We start from the raw sequence: 19,190 nt of genomic DNA, 5'->3' as shown, positions 1-19,190 counted from the left end.
AGTTTGCAACAGCCTGTACCTTCTCTGTGTTCAGATGTCCACACTTGCTAGGACTGTGCATGAAATAAGCTGTCTCCATATAAAGATGAGAAGTACTTGTCGAGGTTAATGCCCCTGCTCTTCAGTAATGCAAAGAAGGCAGGGCTGCTGTATTGCAGAATTCTTAGATGGGGAAGGTATTATTGTGTTATTAGAGATCAGCCTGTTCTCCTAGATTCCTGCCTTGATTCATTCATCCTTCCCTCTCCCTCTCTCCTCCTTTCACAAACACATCCACTTTTTCGAGTTGTTCACCTTCAGATGCGTACTTGGAATGCAGGCACGTATTTTAACATACTTTTAATGGGTTGAGAGAGAGGATAGTTATGAAGCCCATTCATCCGCCTCTTTTCTCTCCGCTTTATTTAGTTTTACACACAGGACATTTTAAAAGATGTCACCGCCAAGTGTTGCTCCTCTGGCAGTCGATGGGATGGCGCTCTCTAGCACATTTAGACATGTGTTATTTCTGGAGGGAGCCTTGTTTGATTGAAGGACAGCATTTCCTGGCTCTCTTCAACACGGAGCTCTTAAAAGTACATTTTACTTGGCTGCCTATTGCCAGTGGCCAAATAGGAGAGTGTAAAAAGAGAAGTGTCACCTAGATGTAATGGTGGCTGTGGATGTGATTAATAACCTTTAAAAGTAAGTACGTGAACTTTACATCCTATTAGTTTATAGACAGGTTGGTAAGAATCCAACATAAATTTCTGAGACTTTCCCTCCTGCAGAAAGGAAGCAGATAACTGGCCTCATAAAATGTTATGGCTAAAATCTTCCCCAACCCTTTGCTTATTGGGAGTCATTAACTCTGTGCGTGGACATTAAAGTCCTCTCATTAATTTCTGTATGAGTAGAATCATTCTTCAGTGGTTATCACTCCCTGAAGCTAAGCCAGTAGTGTATTTTCTTCCATAAGGAGATCTTTTGTTCTTTCTCTAAAGTTATTAAAAAATCAGGAGAAACATGAGCATGCCATCTACAGTGGGTTTTTAGGTGGCTTGTTTGAAAAAGCGTCAGCTGGTTTTTCTCTTACCTGATATGTGACACCTGACAAGCTGTTTGACTTCTCCAAAATAAAGCAGGCGTTTTCATCAGGAAAAAAAGATGGCAGTGATAATGTTTATAAGGGCTTCCCTAGTGGCTCAGCGGTAAAGAATCTGCCTGCAATGCAGGAGCCGCAGGAGACCCGGGTTCTATCCTTGGGTCAGAAAGATCCCCTGGAGGACGACTTGGCAACCCACTCCAGTATTCTGGCTTGAAAAATCCCATGGTTGGAGGAGCCTGGTGAGCTACAGTCCTGAGGGTTGCAAAGAGTTGGACATGACTGAAATGACCTAGCATGAATGGTCAATATGTATATAAAAAAATAAATGGTGGCTATTATTAGAATTATTTTTTAAAATATCCTTACCACAAAAGCAGTTCATCAAAGGATAAACCCTTTGGATCCCACCTCTTAAAATGAGTGCTTATTTGCACTTATTTTCGTTACTGTCTTTCCTCCCACTCTTACCAGCAACCTAACTATCTTAACTCAGGTTTGCCTCTGCAAACTGGTGGACATTCCCCGCTCAAGATGAGACTGCTTTCTGTTTCAGTTCCTCAGGGCAAATTATTGGAACGCAGAACTGGTTAGTGATTAGGGGGTGGCGTTTTACTGTGAAGACCTGGATTCAAATCCCTACTCTGCCACCTGGGCAAGTTACACTTTCTAACCTCTGTTTACCCATCTATAAAATGAATCCAATACCAGCACTTACCTCAGAGGGTTTTTGTAAGAATTGAGTGGAATAACCTGTGTAAACCTCAGCCCCTGTTTGACTAAACATTTATTAAAATGTTAGTTGTCTTCCCTCTTTAAAGTACAAATCTCAGATCTTTGAAATAACTCAAGCTTGGTCTCTTCTCTGAAACTGTATTGTAAAACACACTTTTCGTAAAGTGTGATGTGCAGTGTCCCTGGTGTTAAATGAGATGATTCGAGGTAGTAAACAGGTGAGCATTTTGTGTAGTTAGAGATACTTTGTAATTTTTAGGGTTTCACCTGTTAATGGTGAGTGATCCAGCTCTTTACAGTGTCCATTTATTTTTTTAAAAAAGAAGATGTGAATGGGGAAAAAAATGGGAATGGATTTAAAGAAAAACATTGATTTAAAAAGAGTACCAAAAAAGGGAATACAGGTGGGATGTGGAGGTGGGAAGTAAGTGATGGGTGTGGCAGAAATAGCGTTTGACCTGCAGTCTGATTTTTATCTCAGCATCCCGTTAGATTTGGGATTCAAGAGCCATTCGTGTGAAATGAGACTTTTAGCACTGACTCTATGACTTTGGGCAAGTTAATATTTTCCTCTCTTCATCCCTTCTTACAAATATTTATTAACAGCCTATCACATTTCCTTATCTGAAAAATACAGATGCTGCTTTTTTTTTTCTTGAAGATGTTACAAAGAGAGAATTATCTGCTGGGTATGTCTTCTCTACCAAACTTACATCTGGTCTAGTAAGCGCTCAGTAAACTTTAGTTCTTGTGTTTAGGACTCGTGGTTGCAAGTGAGTCCCAACTTCAGCTGGCTGAGGACTGAAGGGAGCTTATTGTCTCGTGTCCTCAGTCTGCAGGAACGTTAGCGGTGACACAGCCTTGAGGACAGCTGGACGCAAGGACTGCCTGCTCCACCTCTTGTTTCTGGTGTCTCATCCCTGTTAGCATCATCCTGTCTGGCCTGATTCTTCCGCCACAAAAGCCCTGGCGGCCCCCAGGCTTGCATCGTCAGAAAGGGGCTGAATGTTATGATCCCTGTCCCCAAGCCCAGAAATCCTAGGCGGGACTGAGCCCGGCGTACACCATGTTCACCCAGAGAGCAGGAGCCAGAGGAAGGCAGCAGGGCCCCTTGAACCCCATGTTCAGAGCAGCAGGAAAACCCATTTTGCAGAAGGGGAATAGTAGGTGCCTGCTCCCATCACCTTGTGCCTTCCTGCAGTGAGGAAGGTCTTACCCTCTGTGGGCCTCACTTCACTCATCTGGTGTCTTCAGGTTTAGCTGATGTAATAGGCGTGAGTGCACATTTAATGTTCTTAAACTTTATACAAATGAGTTTATTACGATGGTTGCTGTTGCTCCTGCCCTCCACATCTTCACATAACCAGCCAGGGGTTCCCAACCTGTGAATGGATCCCAGATCCTTGGGAGAGCAGAGAGGGGCTTGTTCTAAGAAGTTTACATCAGCGTGCCATGGATGTTATCTTACACTGACTTGCTTTTGAACTATCACACACATAGAAAAGAGTACGCATCCTGTGTGCACAGTGTGGTGAATTTTCAAATGAAACACAATTGTGTATCCAGCACTTGGGCTTAGAATCAGGAGTGACAGTCCCCCAGTATACCCAAACCCCACCCCTCTGGTAACACAGGTAGATGGCTGGAGATGTGTTGATTCATCACGTAAGAAATCATGTGTAAGCTTACCAGCATCATGTTAGAGCTTTCCATGTTGTGATTTTTAATAACTGAATTTTTGAAATATCAGCATTATGTCATCAAAAAAATTTTTAACACTGAAAGTAATCCTCAAGTTAAAAGTTTGAGAAGCGCTTCGGGGCCACTCTTATTTGTTACACCCCCTTAAATGTTTTCTTTCCGGCTGAAGTTACCATTTGGCGATGTGCTTTGTCCGCTGGGAACATGTCACTTGTTTGCCTTTCTCCCTTCCCAAGTTATAAGCTCTCCAAGTGAAGGAATCAAATCTTAAGATTTATTAGGTGTTTTCTATTTTCTTTCCTGTGCGTAATGTAGCACAGTTAACAACTGACCACCAAGTTATCCATTTCACCCAATGTTGAGCCTTGTGGAATAACTGCACTTATCCCAAAACTACTCAAATCCTGGGCAAATCATGTCTCTGAAATGGTTCACTGTTAGATAAATGTGCCAGTTTTCTGTTGCTGCAGTGCTTAGCCCAACAAATGCAGTTATGAATGAGTTTTTCTTTTTCTTTTCTTTTTTAAACTTAGCAAGTTTTCCAACATTTTCTCTCCCCATTTTTCTCTTTTAGGCTCTAGACCAAGATAGAACAGCCTTACAGAAAGTTAAGAAGTCTGTAAAAGCAATATATAATTCCGGTCAAGGTAAGTACTTACAAACACGGACAGCACCAATTATATGTATTTATGTATGTATAATCTTGGACTTCCCTGATAGCTCAGATGATAAAGAATCTGCCTGCAATGCAGGAGACTAGAGTTTTTCTGTTGTTAGGTGCTAAGTTTATGAAAGACTTGGCTACAAATGGAAAACCAAGTAAGTCAAAGAAATTCAGTTCTTCTGTCAGTCCAAGCCTGTTATTGCTTTCCAAGAAAAAAGAAGAAAAAACATTAATTGCAGTGCTAAGTTGCTTCAGTCATGTCCGACTCTTTGCAACCCTATGGACTGTAGCCTGCCAGGCTCCTGTCCATGGGATTCTCCAGGCAAGGGTAGATACTGCAGTGGATTGCCATGCCCTCCTCCAGGGATCCTCCTGATCCAGGAGTAGAACCCATGTCTCTTATGTCTCCTGCATTGTCAGGCAGGTTCTTTACCACTAGCACCACCTGGGAAGCCCATTAATCGCAGTAGATTTTATTATACATTGAAAAACTTAGTAAAGTTATAGCTAATATTGCCACAAGTGACATGTAAAATGTCTTTGTGTGGTTGGTCAGGCTGTAATTCAGTGCCCTCAGTTAAACGAAAATCTTTTCCATCTGAAGCGAACTTCTACACATTTGGAAATCAGTATTGGTGATGGGGTTCCCAGGTGGCTCAGTGGTAAACAATCCGCCTGCAATAGAGGAGACTGGGGTTCAGCCCCTGGGTCGGGAAGATCCCCTGGAAAAGGAAATGGCAGCCCCCTCCAGTATTCTTGCCTGGGCAGTCCCATGGGCAGAGGAGCCTGGTGGGCTGCACAATCCATGGGGTCGCAAAGAGTTGGACACGAATTAGTGACTGAACACCACCACCACCAGCTGGTGACAGACGTGGGGTGAAAGTTAGAGGGGGTGTGGGGTACAAGGCCAAGTGGACACCTGGACCCAACCTGCCAGCTCGAGTCTTTGCTTGTGGCTCAGGGCAGGCCAGGTAACCTGTGTCAGCAAATGGGCTTCCCTTGTGGCTCAGCTGGTAAAGAATCCGCCTGCAGTGCGGGAGACCTGGATTCGATCCCTGGGTTGGGAATATTCCCTGGAGAAGGGAAAGGCTACCCACTTCTATATTCTGGCCTGGAGTATTCCATGTATAGTCCATGGGGTCTCAAAGAGTTGGACACGACTGAGCGACTTTCACTTTTTTAGGGCTTCCCTTGTAGCTCAGTCGGTAAAGAATCTGCAGTGCAGGAGATCTGGGTTCGATCCCTGGGTTGGGAAGATAACCTGGAGAAGGGAAGGGATACCCACTTTAGTATCCTTGCCTGTAAAATCTCATGGACAGGGGGAGCCTTGTGGGCTGCAGTCCATGGGGTCGCAAAGGGTCGGGCACGACTGAGCGACTAACACTTACTTTACTTACTTGGTCAGAGACTTTGTCACCTTGTAGAGAAAAGTATGTTGTCGGTGGGTAAGAAGAAACAAACTGAATAAAGATAAACAGTAGGTGTCCACGTGAAACAGTGGGTCCCAGCGCCCCCCGGGGGGAGAGGCTTGGAAACATAAAAGGAGTTTCCAGGTCTGACTCACATCTTTTATTACTGTCACTGCAGTCATCAGCTGGCTTTCCCAGAGGTCATGACTCTAAGTCAGTTATCTGTAACAGAAGAGAACCCCTGGCAGGGGAAGGCAGCAGGGTATATGGACAGGTCAGGGCTCTGAAGTCGGGTGGGGGTGGGTTTGCATCCTTGCTCTAACCCTAACCGGCCTCGTGACCTCCAGCTGCTTCACTTTTTGAACCTCCGTCATCTTCTCTGTAAAGCAGGGAAGGTGCTGTTACAGGACTGTTGAAGGGATTTAAGTAGCTCACATCTGTAAAAGGTCTACCACTTCCTGGGAGTTTAGTTAAGTATGATGCATTCATATTTTATTTGTTTTATATTTTATTTAAATTTATGCTCCCTATTTTGGTAAAATCATGGGGCTGAAAGGAGCGTGGAACCAGGCAGAGCTCAGCCTTCAGGGTACTTCCTGGTCCTCCTCACCTTATCAGAGCTGAGAATCAGTCCCTTTCACCCTTAAAGCCCAAGCCTAGTGCACTCTGTAATCATAATTAACAGATTTGTACCCTGGTTTCTTGAGACCCGTCTCTAATTTCTTTATGTCCAATAAAACGCTAACTTCTAATTAAAGTAGCTAAATGATATTTGTCCAATTATCTAGTGATCAAATGGTACCTTAAGTCTTGGCCTAGATTATACACATAATTTGTAATTTCTCTCTTAACTCCTTCTAATGAACTCCCATGAGGTGGTAGGCCCTTTACAAATATTAGCTCTTTGGTGGAGGATGGGATAAATAACTAGGAGGTTGCCCAAGGGGCTTCTGAGATGCTGGCATTGTCCTGTTTCTTGATTTGGAGTGTATTATTGGGTTGGCCAATAAGGTCATTTGGGTTTTTCTATAAGAAACTATGGATTGGTTAATCGAATCCATAGTTAAATCTACTTTTTGATAATTCATGAAATGCTCACTTAGGATATATGTACTTTTCTACATGTATGTGTGTGTATTATGCTTTATATACAAGTAGATTCATTGAAGCATTGACTATGATTTGAAAAAACAAAATAAATGGAGGTTTGTTGGACAGTAGCATATCTATTGAGTATATAATAGAATATGAGACAAACTTTATAAAAAAACAATCTTAGGTGTAACGTAGAACTAAGTTTGAATTGTAGCTTTATTCCTGCTTGTCAAAGTCAAGTAAATTATTTAACTTCCATGAGTTTTAAATTACCTCACCATAAAATGAGAAAATAGCATCTGATTTACAGAGTCTTGTACGGACAAAATGAGGGAATATTTAAGGCCCCTAACATACTGCCTGCCGTGTGGTACCTGGCTGACACACAGTAGGTGAGGGGAAATGACAGGTAGGTCCGGAGCGTGGATGCCTTCTCTGTATTAATTCAGCCTTCCTACCAGTAATGTGGAACCAGTATGACTTTATAACGAATGTAAGGAGCCGTTGTCTGCCTCAGGAATGCACGTTAGTTCTCCGTAATGTTAACGGCTTACAGTGTGACTCATAAAGGGAGACCTCTGATTTACATCTGAGGTGCTGCCATGCCAGTTCTATGCTAGGGGCTCCATGCGAGTCTTTCCTTTCCAAGAGTCCTTACTCCTGATGCCCGTGCCGGGCACAGCCGCGGGAGAGATCGTCCTCCGTGTGTGGAAGGTGTGGGGTTGCGTGCTGAGTGCAGAGTCTGTTTGCCGCTTCCCCTGCCCAGTGATGTTCTCCTGTGGGTGGGACCACAGCTCACTGAGCTTTGAGTCCTGTCACCTGGATTCGGGGCTGTCATGTGTCCTCTGCCCTAGGTTTGCCCTGGCTAATAGAAGGGCTCCCGGACACACGTAACTTTTTCAATTTAAATTAAAATGCAATTCAGTTCAGGCCCTCCTTGTCAGTAGCCATGCTGAGTCCTCAGTAGTCACGTGTGGCAAGCAGCTATGATATTAGATGATGTGCAGACAAGACACCTCCATCATCCCCAGAAGAACATACCTCACACTGTGTGATAACTGTCGGCCAGTCTTTCGAGCTTTAGACCAGTGTCAATCCTGCCCTTTCATTAAAATCGTCTGAAGAAGGGTTTCCCCCTAGGGGCTCAGTGGTAAAGACTCCGCCTGCCAGTACAGGAGACCCGGGTTCCATCCCTGGTCTGGGAAGATCCCACATGACACAGAGCAACTAAGCCCGTGCACCACAGCTCCTGCGGCCACGCGCTGCAGCTGCTGAAGTCCCGTGTCCTGGAGCCCGTGCTCTGCAACAAGAGAAGCCGGCTCAGTGAGAAGCTGGCACACTGCAAGGAGCCCACGCTTGCCAAGACTAGAGAAAGCCCTTGTACAGCATCAAAGACCCAGTGCAGCCAAAAATAAATAATTTTTAAAAAGATCACCTAAACAACTCTTTTAAAACACAAAAGCAGAGCTTCTCATAGGTCCACCCTCCAAGAGTTGTTCCGAAGTAGGGGCCAAGTATTAGGCTTACAGCAGTATTACTCCCCAGATGATTCTAAATACAACTAGAATTGAGAACTGCATCAGTGGCCTGGGAACTCCTTGTTGGCGGGCCGGTATTGTGTCTTTCATCTTTGTATTTTATGAATTTGCCAACATAGTTTGTTAGCTCATCAAATATTTATTGGGCCCCTGTTATATGCTGCTGTTTGGGATGTTGGGTATATTAGATAAATCAGACAGAATATCTGCCTTGATGATAATTTGACAGTCCAGTAGGGGAGAGAGAGATGTTAATATCAGATCATCAAGCTGGAAAGTACTTAGAAACTGGCAAGTACTGAAGGAAAGCTTGCAGGTTACAAAAAGGAAACCTGATGTCATTCGAAGAGGGTGCCTGGGAGACACCTCTGGGGGACTGGGCATACACGGGTGCTCATGCCATACCACGTGAAGCCCAGCAAGCCTTTGAGGCAGGTCTCCTGTTATCTCCATTTTATAGATGGCGGAGCTGAAGTGTGAAGGGCCACACTCTCTTGTCCAGGAGGCCGCAACTGGCAAGGACTGGGAAGGGAGCCTAGCTGACTCCAGCTTGGCTGTTTGCAGCTACTATACATGTGTCGTTGACCTGACACTTGGCAGGGACTCAACAAGCACGGGATGAATGGCTGCTTATCAGCCGGATGGGTCCCCAGGAAACGCTCTGTCAGTGGCCATTAAATATTCACTGATCATGAATATTCATGAGTGAATCCATCAACTGTAACCTCGCAGCAGTGTAACCCATGGGGTGACTTTGGTGCCTCTCAGATAGGGGCCACAATAGCAGTTATCATCATCCCTGTGGCCTGGAAATGTGGGGATAAAAGATCTCACCCACTGCAGGGGCCTGATAGGGTTTTGGCAGTCACCAATGATTACAGTATATTTAGGTTTTTTTTGTCAGCTTGTGTGGGCAGCCCTGTGACATTTAATTCTTAAAAAACAGCGAGATGAGTAAAACAGTGATGTTGCACATCTTCCCATGAGCCATACTCAGTGGAATCCAGGCCATTCCTGTCCAAGGCCTTCTGGTCTCTTCCAGAGAAGCCACAAGAGGCTGAACCCTAGTGTCTGTTTCCCAGTGTGTTTTCATAATTTTCTTGGTTTCTCACAGTGCTTAAGTGACACAAAACCCATCTGATATTCTTTGGAACTTCAAGAAGCATTTCTATATTTCTGATTTGAGAATACTTAACCACCCACCTCCCCAAAACAATTTAAAAGATGATTGAGAATGGTGAAAGGACTTACTCTAAGAGGGTATCTATTATTTTTTACATGTAAGCTTTATCAGTATTAATTATAAATTAATAAGAGACCTTTTATTGGAAAAACAAATTATCTCCCTGTAAGCAGTTTAGTTTGAAATGGCTTTAGGAATTTGTCTCTCTCTTACTTGTCCCTGCTGTATATGAGGAGATTTCAAAAAAACAAAAAACTCAATTCTGCATACTACTTGGATCAAGGGGAAAATTTCCAAGCCGTTCAATTCTTCTATGTTGGTTCTAAGTTTTGAAGTCTTTAACAGTGTTGGCTGTGAAATACATTGTCATCTAGAAAGTTTTACCTGTTGAATGTGTTCTTTCCCTCTCTCTCTCCCACTAGTATATGTTTAAAATAGTAAGTATTTTCTTGAACATCGTAGAGGTTTTGAAGGACGTTGTAATTCTTTGTGGTTTTTTTCTTTCAAAAGATAGAGTCTGATTCTCTTTGCCTTGAACATATGCCAGACTTAGAACTCTCCTCTATTGAAGAGAGTGTAATAGAAGTGATGCCATGTGATTTCCAAGGCCAGTTCCTAAAAGAGATGGCTTCCATCTAGGTCCCCCACCTCTTCTTTTGTTTTGGAGGAAACCAGCCGCCATGCTGTGAGGATACCCAAGCAGCCCTGAAGCTTTTTTTCCCCACCAAAAAGCGCCACTGAAGCACATTTGCTGGCCCTGAACCTTCAGGTGACTGCAGCTCTGACCGACATCCTGCTCTTGGTCTTTGAGTGCGACCTGAGGTCAGAAGAGTTGAAATGAGGCTGGCAGTCACAGGATTTCTGCCCGTGTGAGCACTGGCGTGTGTGTGCACATGGTGGGTCCAGTGCAAGTCGGTGTGTGTCTCTAGAGAAAGATGAGCTCACTGCATCTCAGTGATGCTGGAGAAGAAAGTGGTACATACTGTACTTGTACAAAATAAGAGTCATGTGGTTAGTGTGAGCGTGGGGGTACCAAATTTGTTTTTCTGTCACATGACTTAGTTGAATTTGATTCATTCTTTTTTTTTTTTTTTTTTTTTAACAGATGTGTTATTGAAACACACGCACATGTACACTTCTTCTTGGCAGGAAAAACCCAGGATATTCCTGCTACTAGGTCTTTTTCTGTGATTAAAAATAATGAATCACAAATCAAAATATGTGTTTTATTATTATATGGTGGCTTCCTTAAAATTCATGCCAAGATATATTTGGAGTACATTTTAGCTTATTAGTAACACATGGTATCCGCTAGAAATCTCTGTAACGTTGTTAGTCTGAAAATTTGGGTTCTCAAATCCTTTTATTTCAGCAAATAAAAATGTGACAGTGGTATGTCATTTGATTACAAGCATAGGATAGGGAAGTCTTATTTCTGAAATGTAGCTGGATGATCATGAATAGTTCCCAGCTTTTTTAAGTCAGGAAAGGAAGCACCTTGCTTTCTTGTTGCTTCCTCTTATATTCCCCCTTTCATTTTCACTTACAGTTGCATAGTGAGTGGTTTTTAAAATAAAACATAAAAAATACAAGAACATTTGTATTTTTTAAAGCAAAATTAAAATGTGATGTTCACCCCAGATTTTCATTTTGATAATTTATCTGTTTTAAGAAATAGCTCGTCATATATGAGGAAATCTAAAATTTTAAAGGTAAAGTGCTAAATTCATCAGTGGATAGGAAGTAAATCTTTATATCCAAGTAATTTCCAACTTGATTTCAGCTTTTTTTTCTTTTTTAGTTAACATTTTCTCAAATTTAAAGGTATAGTGTGAAGTTAATTGTAAGTAGAGTCGGTAATTAAGTTTAAAGTCTTAATTGTAATGATATTTTTAATGCTGTGGTTTTCTGTGGGGAGGAAGCTTTTCTTAAGAATAGATAGAGATAAAAATAGATTAGAATTTTAATGGAAAGAATGTCAAGAGGTATACAGAGAACATTGTCTGTGTTTAGAGTATATTCTCCTTTTTGCCATTTTCCAAATTGGTGGCTGATAATCTGATTAAAATTTTTTTTTTGAATGAAAGTAAACCTATAAATAAATAAATAAGCAAAACTAGGCCTTCAGGAATAGAAGACCCTAGACAGAAAAACTGCAAATAGCTCTTGGTGGTAGTTGTAGTGATTTGAGCAAAGTTTAAACAAATTACTTTGGGCCTTCAAGGCATTTTGAATTCTTCTGAGTCCATCATTACTTCATCTTTTTAAAAAAAAAAATATTATTATTTATTTATTTGGCTGCACAAGGGATCTTTTAATCGTGGCATGTGGGATCTAGTTCCCTGACCAGGGATCAAACCTGGGCCCCCTACTTGGGAGTGCCGTGTCTTACCAGGGAGGTCCCCCATCATTACTCCTTAAAAAATGACAGCAAAATAATGGATTCCTTCAGAATGATCAAGGAAGCAGGCTTTTCTAAAAAGGAGTACAATTATCTGGGAGAGAGTAGTACTCCTCAAATTATGTAGGGATAAAACCCGAGGAGTTTTTTTAAGCAGCCTTTAGAAAATTGAAGTTTGTTTCGAGAATAACCTCACAGTTCGAGGCTCTTTGGGAACTGACAGTTTTTGTATTCAAGCCATTGGCTCAAACACCCTGTAACTTGAAATCAGAAGCTATCTGGGGTATGTGTGTGTATGTGTATGCATTTCCTCCATTTTGCTGATCTGGAATGAATGGTCTCAATTTTAAAATCAGTTAATATTTTATAATGTTTGCTTGCAACTTACAGGAGCATGCTTCATGAGAAATTAACTCATGTTAAATGAAATTGGGAACACTTACTCCATAACCTCTAGTTCGGGTTTTTTTAAAAAGCCTTGAGATGAACAAGAAAAACACTCTGTTAAAGGTGACTATTAAAAAAAGAAATGTTTCTGTACCTTCATGGTCCAAGTTTGATAGAAGTAATAAATTATAACTACCATTTGTTGAGTGCCTGCTACATGCCAGCTGCCTGTTGTCACTTCATCATCTCAGCAGTCCTGCATGAAAAACATTGTCGTCCCCAATTTAGGGGTGAAGGGACCTGGCTTAAATTACTGGCACAGCTAGTAAGTTTAAATTTAAACCTGCCTTAAATTACTTGCACAACTCGTCAGTAGCTACAAGTCTTGAAGCTTATTTCTTTATCATCCCAAAGCTGCCGAGGCAGAATTGCCAAGACTGTTAGCTGTCAGAGGTGAATGACTGCCGACCCAGGTTAGCGCACTGAGGATTCATTGAGTGGGGTGCAGAACTCGTGGGCACGCCGTCCTGGGGTGCCTCACCTGTGGAAACAGACAGACAAGAAAAGAAGCAGTAATCCTGTGACTTGAAAGTGCTAGATGGGTCACTTAAAAAGGAGAGCAGTTTTATTCCTTCAGACTAGAGCTGGAATTGAGGATTACCCACAAAGTATTTCCCCAATTTCACTCTTCCTACTACTGTGTCCTTTGTAATTAACCTGACTGGTACACGAACAACAAGGCACTTAGACCAATATATTCATATATTCTCTTACATAGATTAAACATGCCTCCTGTACACCATCATAAATGTATCGTGGGTTCGTTCTGACAGGTTTGGGATCAAAAGCTGATTTAGCCTCTGATTGGTGGTGAGATACCTGTGCACAGAGAACACTTTAAGCACTTGAGTCTTCATTTCTGTAAAGGGAATAATCATTTCTGCCCCACTGGACTGCTGTGAAGAATAACACATATGATTCAGACCTGGTGGTGGTGGTGGTGTTGATTGCCTTCATCCCTATCAACTCGAGGCTTTCTGAAAAAGCTGGGGGAGTCTGGACAAACCTAGTTTGTTATCTGATATCTACAACCGTGGAGATGTGTGCAAGACCCTTCACCTCGCCCTCCACCCCATTTCAGTCTTCAGTATTCTTATTCCGAAAATGGGGCAATAATGCCTACTTTGTGAAAATTGGAAAATACATATATAGAATATTTAGTGTTGATGCTAGGACATAGTGTGTGTTAGTTGCTTAGTCAAGTTCAACTCTGCGACCCCATGGACTGTAGCCCACCAGGCTCCTCTGTCCATAGGATTTTCCAGACAAGAATACTGAAGTGGGTTTCCACTCTCCAGGGGATCTTCCCGACCCAGGGATTGAACCCAGGTCTCCTGCATTGCAGGCCGATTCTTTATACCCTGTGAGCCACCAGGGAAGCCCAGGACATAGTAATCAGTGATAAGTATTATAATTGCAGTTAATTGCAAAAAAAAATTAATCAAAACTAGAAAACTTTTAGCCTGTATTTCTTCAAATTATTTATTTATTCTTGTATTCTTTTATCTTTTTGGGACTCCAGTTACTTTTATGTCAGATAGCATCCCCACAGGTCATCAAGACTCTGCTTGTTCAGTTTTAGTCTTTATACTTTTTGTGCTTCAGTTTGGATAATGTCTGCTTACTGTCCTCAAGTTGGCTGCTTCTGTCTTCTACAGCGTCTGCTCTGCTATTAGTCTCACCCAATGAATTTTTTTATTTGAACATTGTAGTTTTTAGTTCTTGGATTTCCACTTAGTCCTTGAGAATTTTTGTCTCCTCTGTAATTCTTCATCTTTTCACCCATTTTATCCAACGTTTCCTATACATTCTTGAATGTATTTGTAGCATTTATTTATTTTTGGTTGTGCTGGGTCTTTGTTGCTACTCCTGGTCTTTCTCTAGCTGTGCTGAGTGGAGGTCACCCTTTGTTGCAGGGCACGGGAGTCTCTCGTGTTGCGGCGCACAGGCTCTGTGCATGGGCTTCAGGTTGCAGCACATGGGCTCAGTCATTGTGGTCCACAGGCTTAGTTACTGTATGGCATGTAGAAGCTTCCTGGACCAGGTATCAAACCTGTGTCCCCTACATTGGCAGGTGGATTTTTATCCACTGTACCAGCAGGGAAGTCCTGTACTATTTATTTTTGAAATTATTTCATACTAAACCCAACATCTAGGTTTTCTGTGGTTCTGCTTCTCTTGACTTTTTGTCTGTTGACTTTTAGCTGCATAATTTCTGTTTCTTTGCGTGTTCAATAGTTTCTGTTTGCAAGGTAGACATAGTGAATTACATGTTGTAGACACTCTGGATAGTTATCTTTCTAAGAAATGTATTTATTTTAGTGCACAGTTAAATTGCTGGTGATCACCATCACCTTGACTGCAACAGGCATGAATTTGAGCAAACTCTGGGAGACAGTGAAAGACAGGGAAGCCTGGTGTGCTACAGTCCATGGGGTCACAAAAAGTCAGATACAGCTTAGCAACTGAACAACAGCCATCACCTTGATCCTGTGAAAAGTTTTTTTATTTTCATTTATTTTTGTTAGTTTGAGGCTAATTACTTTACAATATTATAGTGGTTTTTGTCATACATTAACATGAATCAGCCATGGATTTACAAGTATTCCCCATCCCGATCCCCCCTCCCACCTCCCTCTCCACCCGATCCCTCTGGGTCTTCCCAGTGCACCAGGCCCGAGCACCTGTCTCATGCATCCAGCCTGGGCTGGTGATCTGGTTCACCCTAGATAATATACATGTTTCGGTGCTGTTCTCTCGAAACATCCCACCCTCTCCTTCTCCCACAGAGTCCAAAATTCTGTTCTGTACATCTGTGTCTCTTTTTCTGTTTTACATATAGGGTTATCGTTACCATCTTTCTAAATTCCATATATATGCATTAGTATACTGTATTGGTCTTTATCTTTCTGGCTTACTTCACTCTGTATAATGGGCTCCAGTTTCATCCATCTCATTAGAACTGATTCAAATGAATTCTTTTTAATGGCTGAGTAATATTCCATGGTGTATATATACCATAGCTTCCTTATCCATTCGTCTGCTGATGGGCATCTAGGTTGCTTCCGTGTCCTGGCTATTATAGACAGTGCTGCGATGAACATTGGGGTGCACGTGTCTCTTTCAGATCTGGTTTCCTTGGTGTGTATGCCCAGAAGTGGGATTGCTGGGTCATATGGCAGCATTTAGGGTGAGTTTGTTTTAGTTTTGCTCATGGTCCTAGGATGCAGCTGTATGTCCTGCCACATGGTCTGTATTCCAAAGGTACAGTCCTCTGGGACTTCAGCCCACAGTGTTTACCATGCCCTGCTGACTTTGTGGGACTTGAATTCCATGCCTTACTCAGCCTAGGGAAGTGGCTGAAACCTGCTCGGCTCTCAGATGTTGTCCTCCACAGGGCTTCTTGAAGTATCAGTCATACATGTGCAGTGCAGGGTCAGCCAGGGATTTGAAGGGAGGGTATACACAGACATGTAGGCTCTCCTCTCTCTGACTTCCTCCTTTCTAAGATCCACGCCCCCTCCCTCCCGCCCCCCACTCCCGCCACTCAATTTCCAGCTGCTAACGCAATCCTTGGAGAAAGAAATGGGAACCCACTCCAGTACTCTTGCCTGGAGAATACCAAGGATGGGGGACCTGGTGGGCTGCCGTCTATGGGGTCGCACAGAGTCGGACACGACTGAAGCGACTTAGCAGCAGCAACAGCGCAATCCTGAACTCTGACCTCTGACACCTTAGCTCAGTAAAATGCACTTTTTGTAGCAGTTTTGTTCTGCTTGCCCAGCATGGACTGAGGTCTGCCCTCAGGAGAAAAGCCAGTAACAGATGATCTTTCCCAGAGCAGTTCCCAGGGGTGGCATCCCTGCCTCTTTCTTCATGCCTTTGTGTACTTTCCATTGACTTCAAACGATTGTTGTTTTTATATTTTGTCCATCGTTTATCATTGTTAATGAAAGGAACACCAGCCTGGCAGAAGTTACTGTCAAGTTAGCAAGTTCAGGCCTTTGATTATTAGAATCATATATGAGAAGGTTTCCCTGGTGGCCCAGCGGTGGAGAGTCCAGCTGCCAGTGCAGGAGACACGCATTCAACCCTGATCTGCAAGGACCCCACATGCTGTGGAGCAACTAAGCATATGCACCACAACTGTTAAGCCTGTGGCTCTAGAGCCCAGGAGCTGCAGCTACTGAAGTCCGTGAGCCTAGAGCCTGTGCTCCACAAGAGACGCCACCTCCATGAGAGGCCTGCACACTGCAACTAGAGAATAGACCCTGCTCGCCACAACCAGAGCAAAGTCCAAGCAGCAGCAAAGACCCAGCAGAGCCAAAAAAAATTTTTTTAATTATATATGACTAATTCATTTATTATTGTATATGACTAATTCATTTATTATCATATATGACTAATTCATTTATTAAGCCCTTATTATACCTAGAGGTGGAAAGAATTGACAGAACACTCTTGGCTCATAGGCGATTACTATGTTTTAAGGCAATCTGACTTAAATCAATAAATAATAAATGCCAGTGTATGACAAGTGACTTGAGAGGTATACCTTCAACTGAGGTTAGTGAAGTTGAAAGTTGGCATTTCATTTGTTCAGTCGGAACTATTAAGTACCAGCGAGATGAGTGAGTAATAGGATGAACAGGAGAAGTAGTGATGTCTGCTCTCTTAGTTTATTGCAAAGTAAAATATATTTATCTACAGTCACACTTGATTTGAGGTTAAATTTTAAAGTCTGCCTGGATGGAAAGTAACCCATGGAGTCAAAGCAAGTCTTGAATATGCTTGGATGGCCTATAAAGTACACTTAAAATAGAACTCAAGTGTTTTTACGTAACATTGGCAGTCTTTTAGGAGCCCTGGTATTTAAAACACACACATGGTCTTTAAGCCAGTCCCCCTTGGCCCAGGGATAGAGGCCTCTACCAGCAGGTGGAGAGCAGGTTGTCGTGTCCTCCTGCCCCAGGACATGTGCTCATTGTGTGGAATGGGGGCTCTCTCTCTCTCTCTCTCGATCTCTGTCTCTCTCTCTTGTTCTTTCAGATCTGCTAAGTTAAATCTCATCAGTTCAAGGCACAGATACGTAACTGCATTTGTGCTTTTCTGTCCCTCTCTCTCACCCTTCTTACTGTTTAAAGATTCAGGTCAGTAGCTATCTATAGATTTTTTTTTTTAACTTTTTGTTTTATATTGGAATATAGCCGGTTAGGAGAAGGCAATGGCACCCCACTCCAGTACTCTTGCCTGGAAAATCCCATGGATGGAGGAACCTGGTAGGCTGCAGTCCATGAGGTCACGAAGAGTCGGACATGACTGAGCGACTTCGCTTTCCCTTTTCACTTTCATGCATTGGAGAAGGAAATGGCAACCCACTCCAGTGTTCTTGCCTAGAGAATCCCAGGGATGGGGTAGCCTGGTGGGCTGCCGTCTATGGGGTCGCACAGAGTCGGACACGACTGCAGCGACTCAGCAGCAGCAGCATAGCCGGTTAACGATGTGATAGTTTCAGTTGGACAGCAGAAGGACTCAGCCATACACACACATGCGTCCATTCTCCACGCCCCCCTCCACCTCCCCTCCCAGCCAGGCTGCCACGTAACACTGAGCAGAGCGCCCTGTCTCTACAGCAGGTCCTTGCTGATCACCCACATTAATAGAGCTGTGTATACATGTGGATCCCAAACTCCATGACTGCCCCCTCCCCCTGTGCTCCCCACCCCTCAACCCCTTACCTAGTAACCCTAAGTTAGTTCTCTGTGATTCTGTTTCTGTTTTGTGAATAAGTTCATGAGTATCATTTCCGCATGTAAGGGATGTCACATGGTATCTGTCCTTCTCTGTCTGACTTACTTCACTCAGCAGGACCATCTCTAGATCTGTAGTTCTTTTTTCAGGACCACCTTTCTCCTTTGGACAACCCTCGCTGACCACTGCAGTTAAGATTCTGTAGCCTGCCTGTACCTTACTGCTTGTTTCAAACTGCATTCGACCATGCTCTTGGGTGGTTTATATCTCATTAAATCCAGACTGTTTTTCCTGTATGAAGATGTTTCACTTCTCTGGAGGAAAGCCAGGGTCTCTGGTTTTGTTTCTGTGTATGACACTTTCCCCAGATGTGCTTAAACCCTCTCTCTTCACACACGCTCTCCCGATCACCTGGCATATCACACGTGAAGCAGCTCCATCACGTTCTTCATGTTATACACCATCGTAAGGCAGCCATACCCTGTGATAACCTCCAGAAAGCAGTCGTCCGTGTGTTGAATGCCATATGTGGTTTGGGAGCGGACAAGAATCCTGAAGTGTCTGTTCCCAGGACTGGAGGGACTTTCCAGTTGAGTCTTTGGTCCGGAAAGATAACTCTGTGTTGAGTTTTCTGGTCCTCTGTTTGGGTGTGGAGGTCAAGCAATTGCTGTTGGTCCTGAAATGTCTTTCACTGACAATCAGCCCCATGAGACAGAACACGCAGGAGCTGTCGGACGATGACTTTGGGCAGGCCGTTCATTGCTTGCGTTCACCGACGGCAGAATGGTAGTCTTGTATGTCTCAGAAAATTTGTCTAACATACCCGTTCTCTCCGTGGAGAATTGCAGGGGGCTGCTCCTTTGGAGTGCCTGGGGCTGACTTATTTTTTTTTTTTTTTTGAGTGACATTTTCTATTTGATTTTTTTTTTTCCCATACGGAAGTGTAATGTGGATTAGCATGTTTGCTGTAGAAAATTCAAATGAACCGACAGAAGAAAGCACAACTCAGCCATGTTTCTTTCTACACTCCGTTTTGGTTTGTGTCTTCTCAGTCCCGACAGCACAGGTAGGTGGTGCCCAGACGCAGTTCTACAGCCCTCTTCCTGCGTGTCTGCCCTCAGGGTGATGTCTCTTCCAGGAATTCTGAGATGAAGAGAACTGTCTTGCTGTATGCAGGCACAG

The 19,190-nt window shown here is 43.1% G+C and overlaps 1 protein-coding gene across 1 annotated transcript in view; it reads left to right on the top strand.

The window, feature by feature from the left end:
* ASAP1 (ArfGAP with SH3 domain, ankyrin repeat and PH domain 1) overlaps positions 1-19,190 on the top strand; it is a 326,825-nt gene that overhangs the window by 189,403 nt on the left and 118,232 nt on the right. The window contains exon 4 of the mRNA XM_065902602.1: positions 4,095-4,167. Coding sequence (XP_065758674.1) covers positions 4,095-4,167 — 73 coding nt within the window. The remainder of the gene's footprint in view (positions 1-4,094; positions 4,168-19,190) is intronic.

Source organism: Muntiacus reevesi, chromosome 12, assembly GCF_963930625.1.
Source record: "Muntiacus reevesi chromosome 12, mMunRee1.1, whole genome shotgun sequence".
Taxonomy (NCBI): Eukaryota; Metazoa; Chordata; class Mammalia; order Artiodactyla; family Cervidae; genus Muntiacus; species Muntiacus reevesi.
The sequence above is the reverse complement of the archived record's forward strand: the minus strand, read 5'-3'. Positions and strand labels throughout refer to the sequence as shown.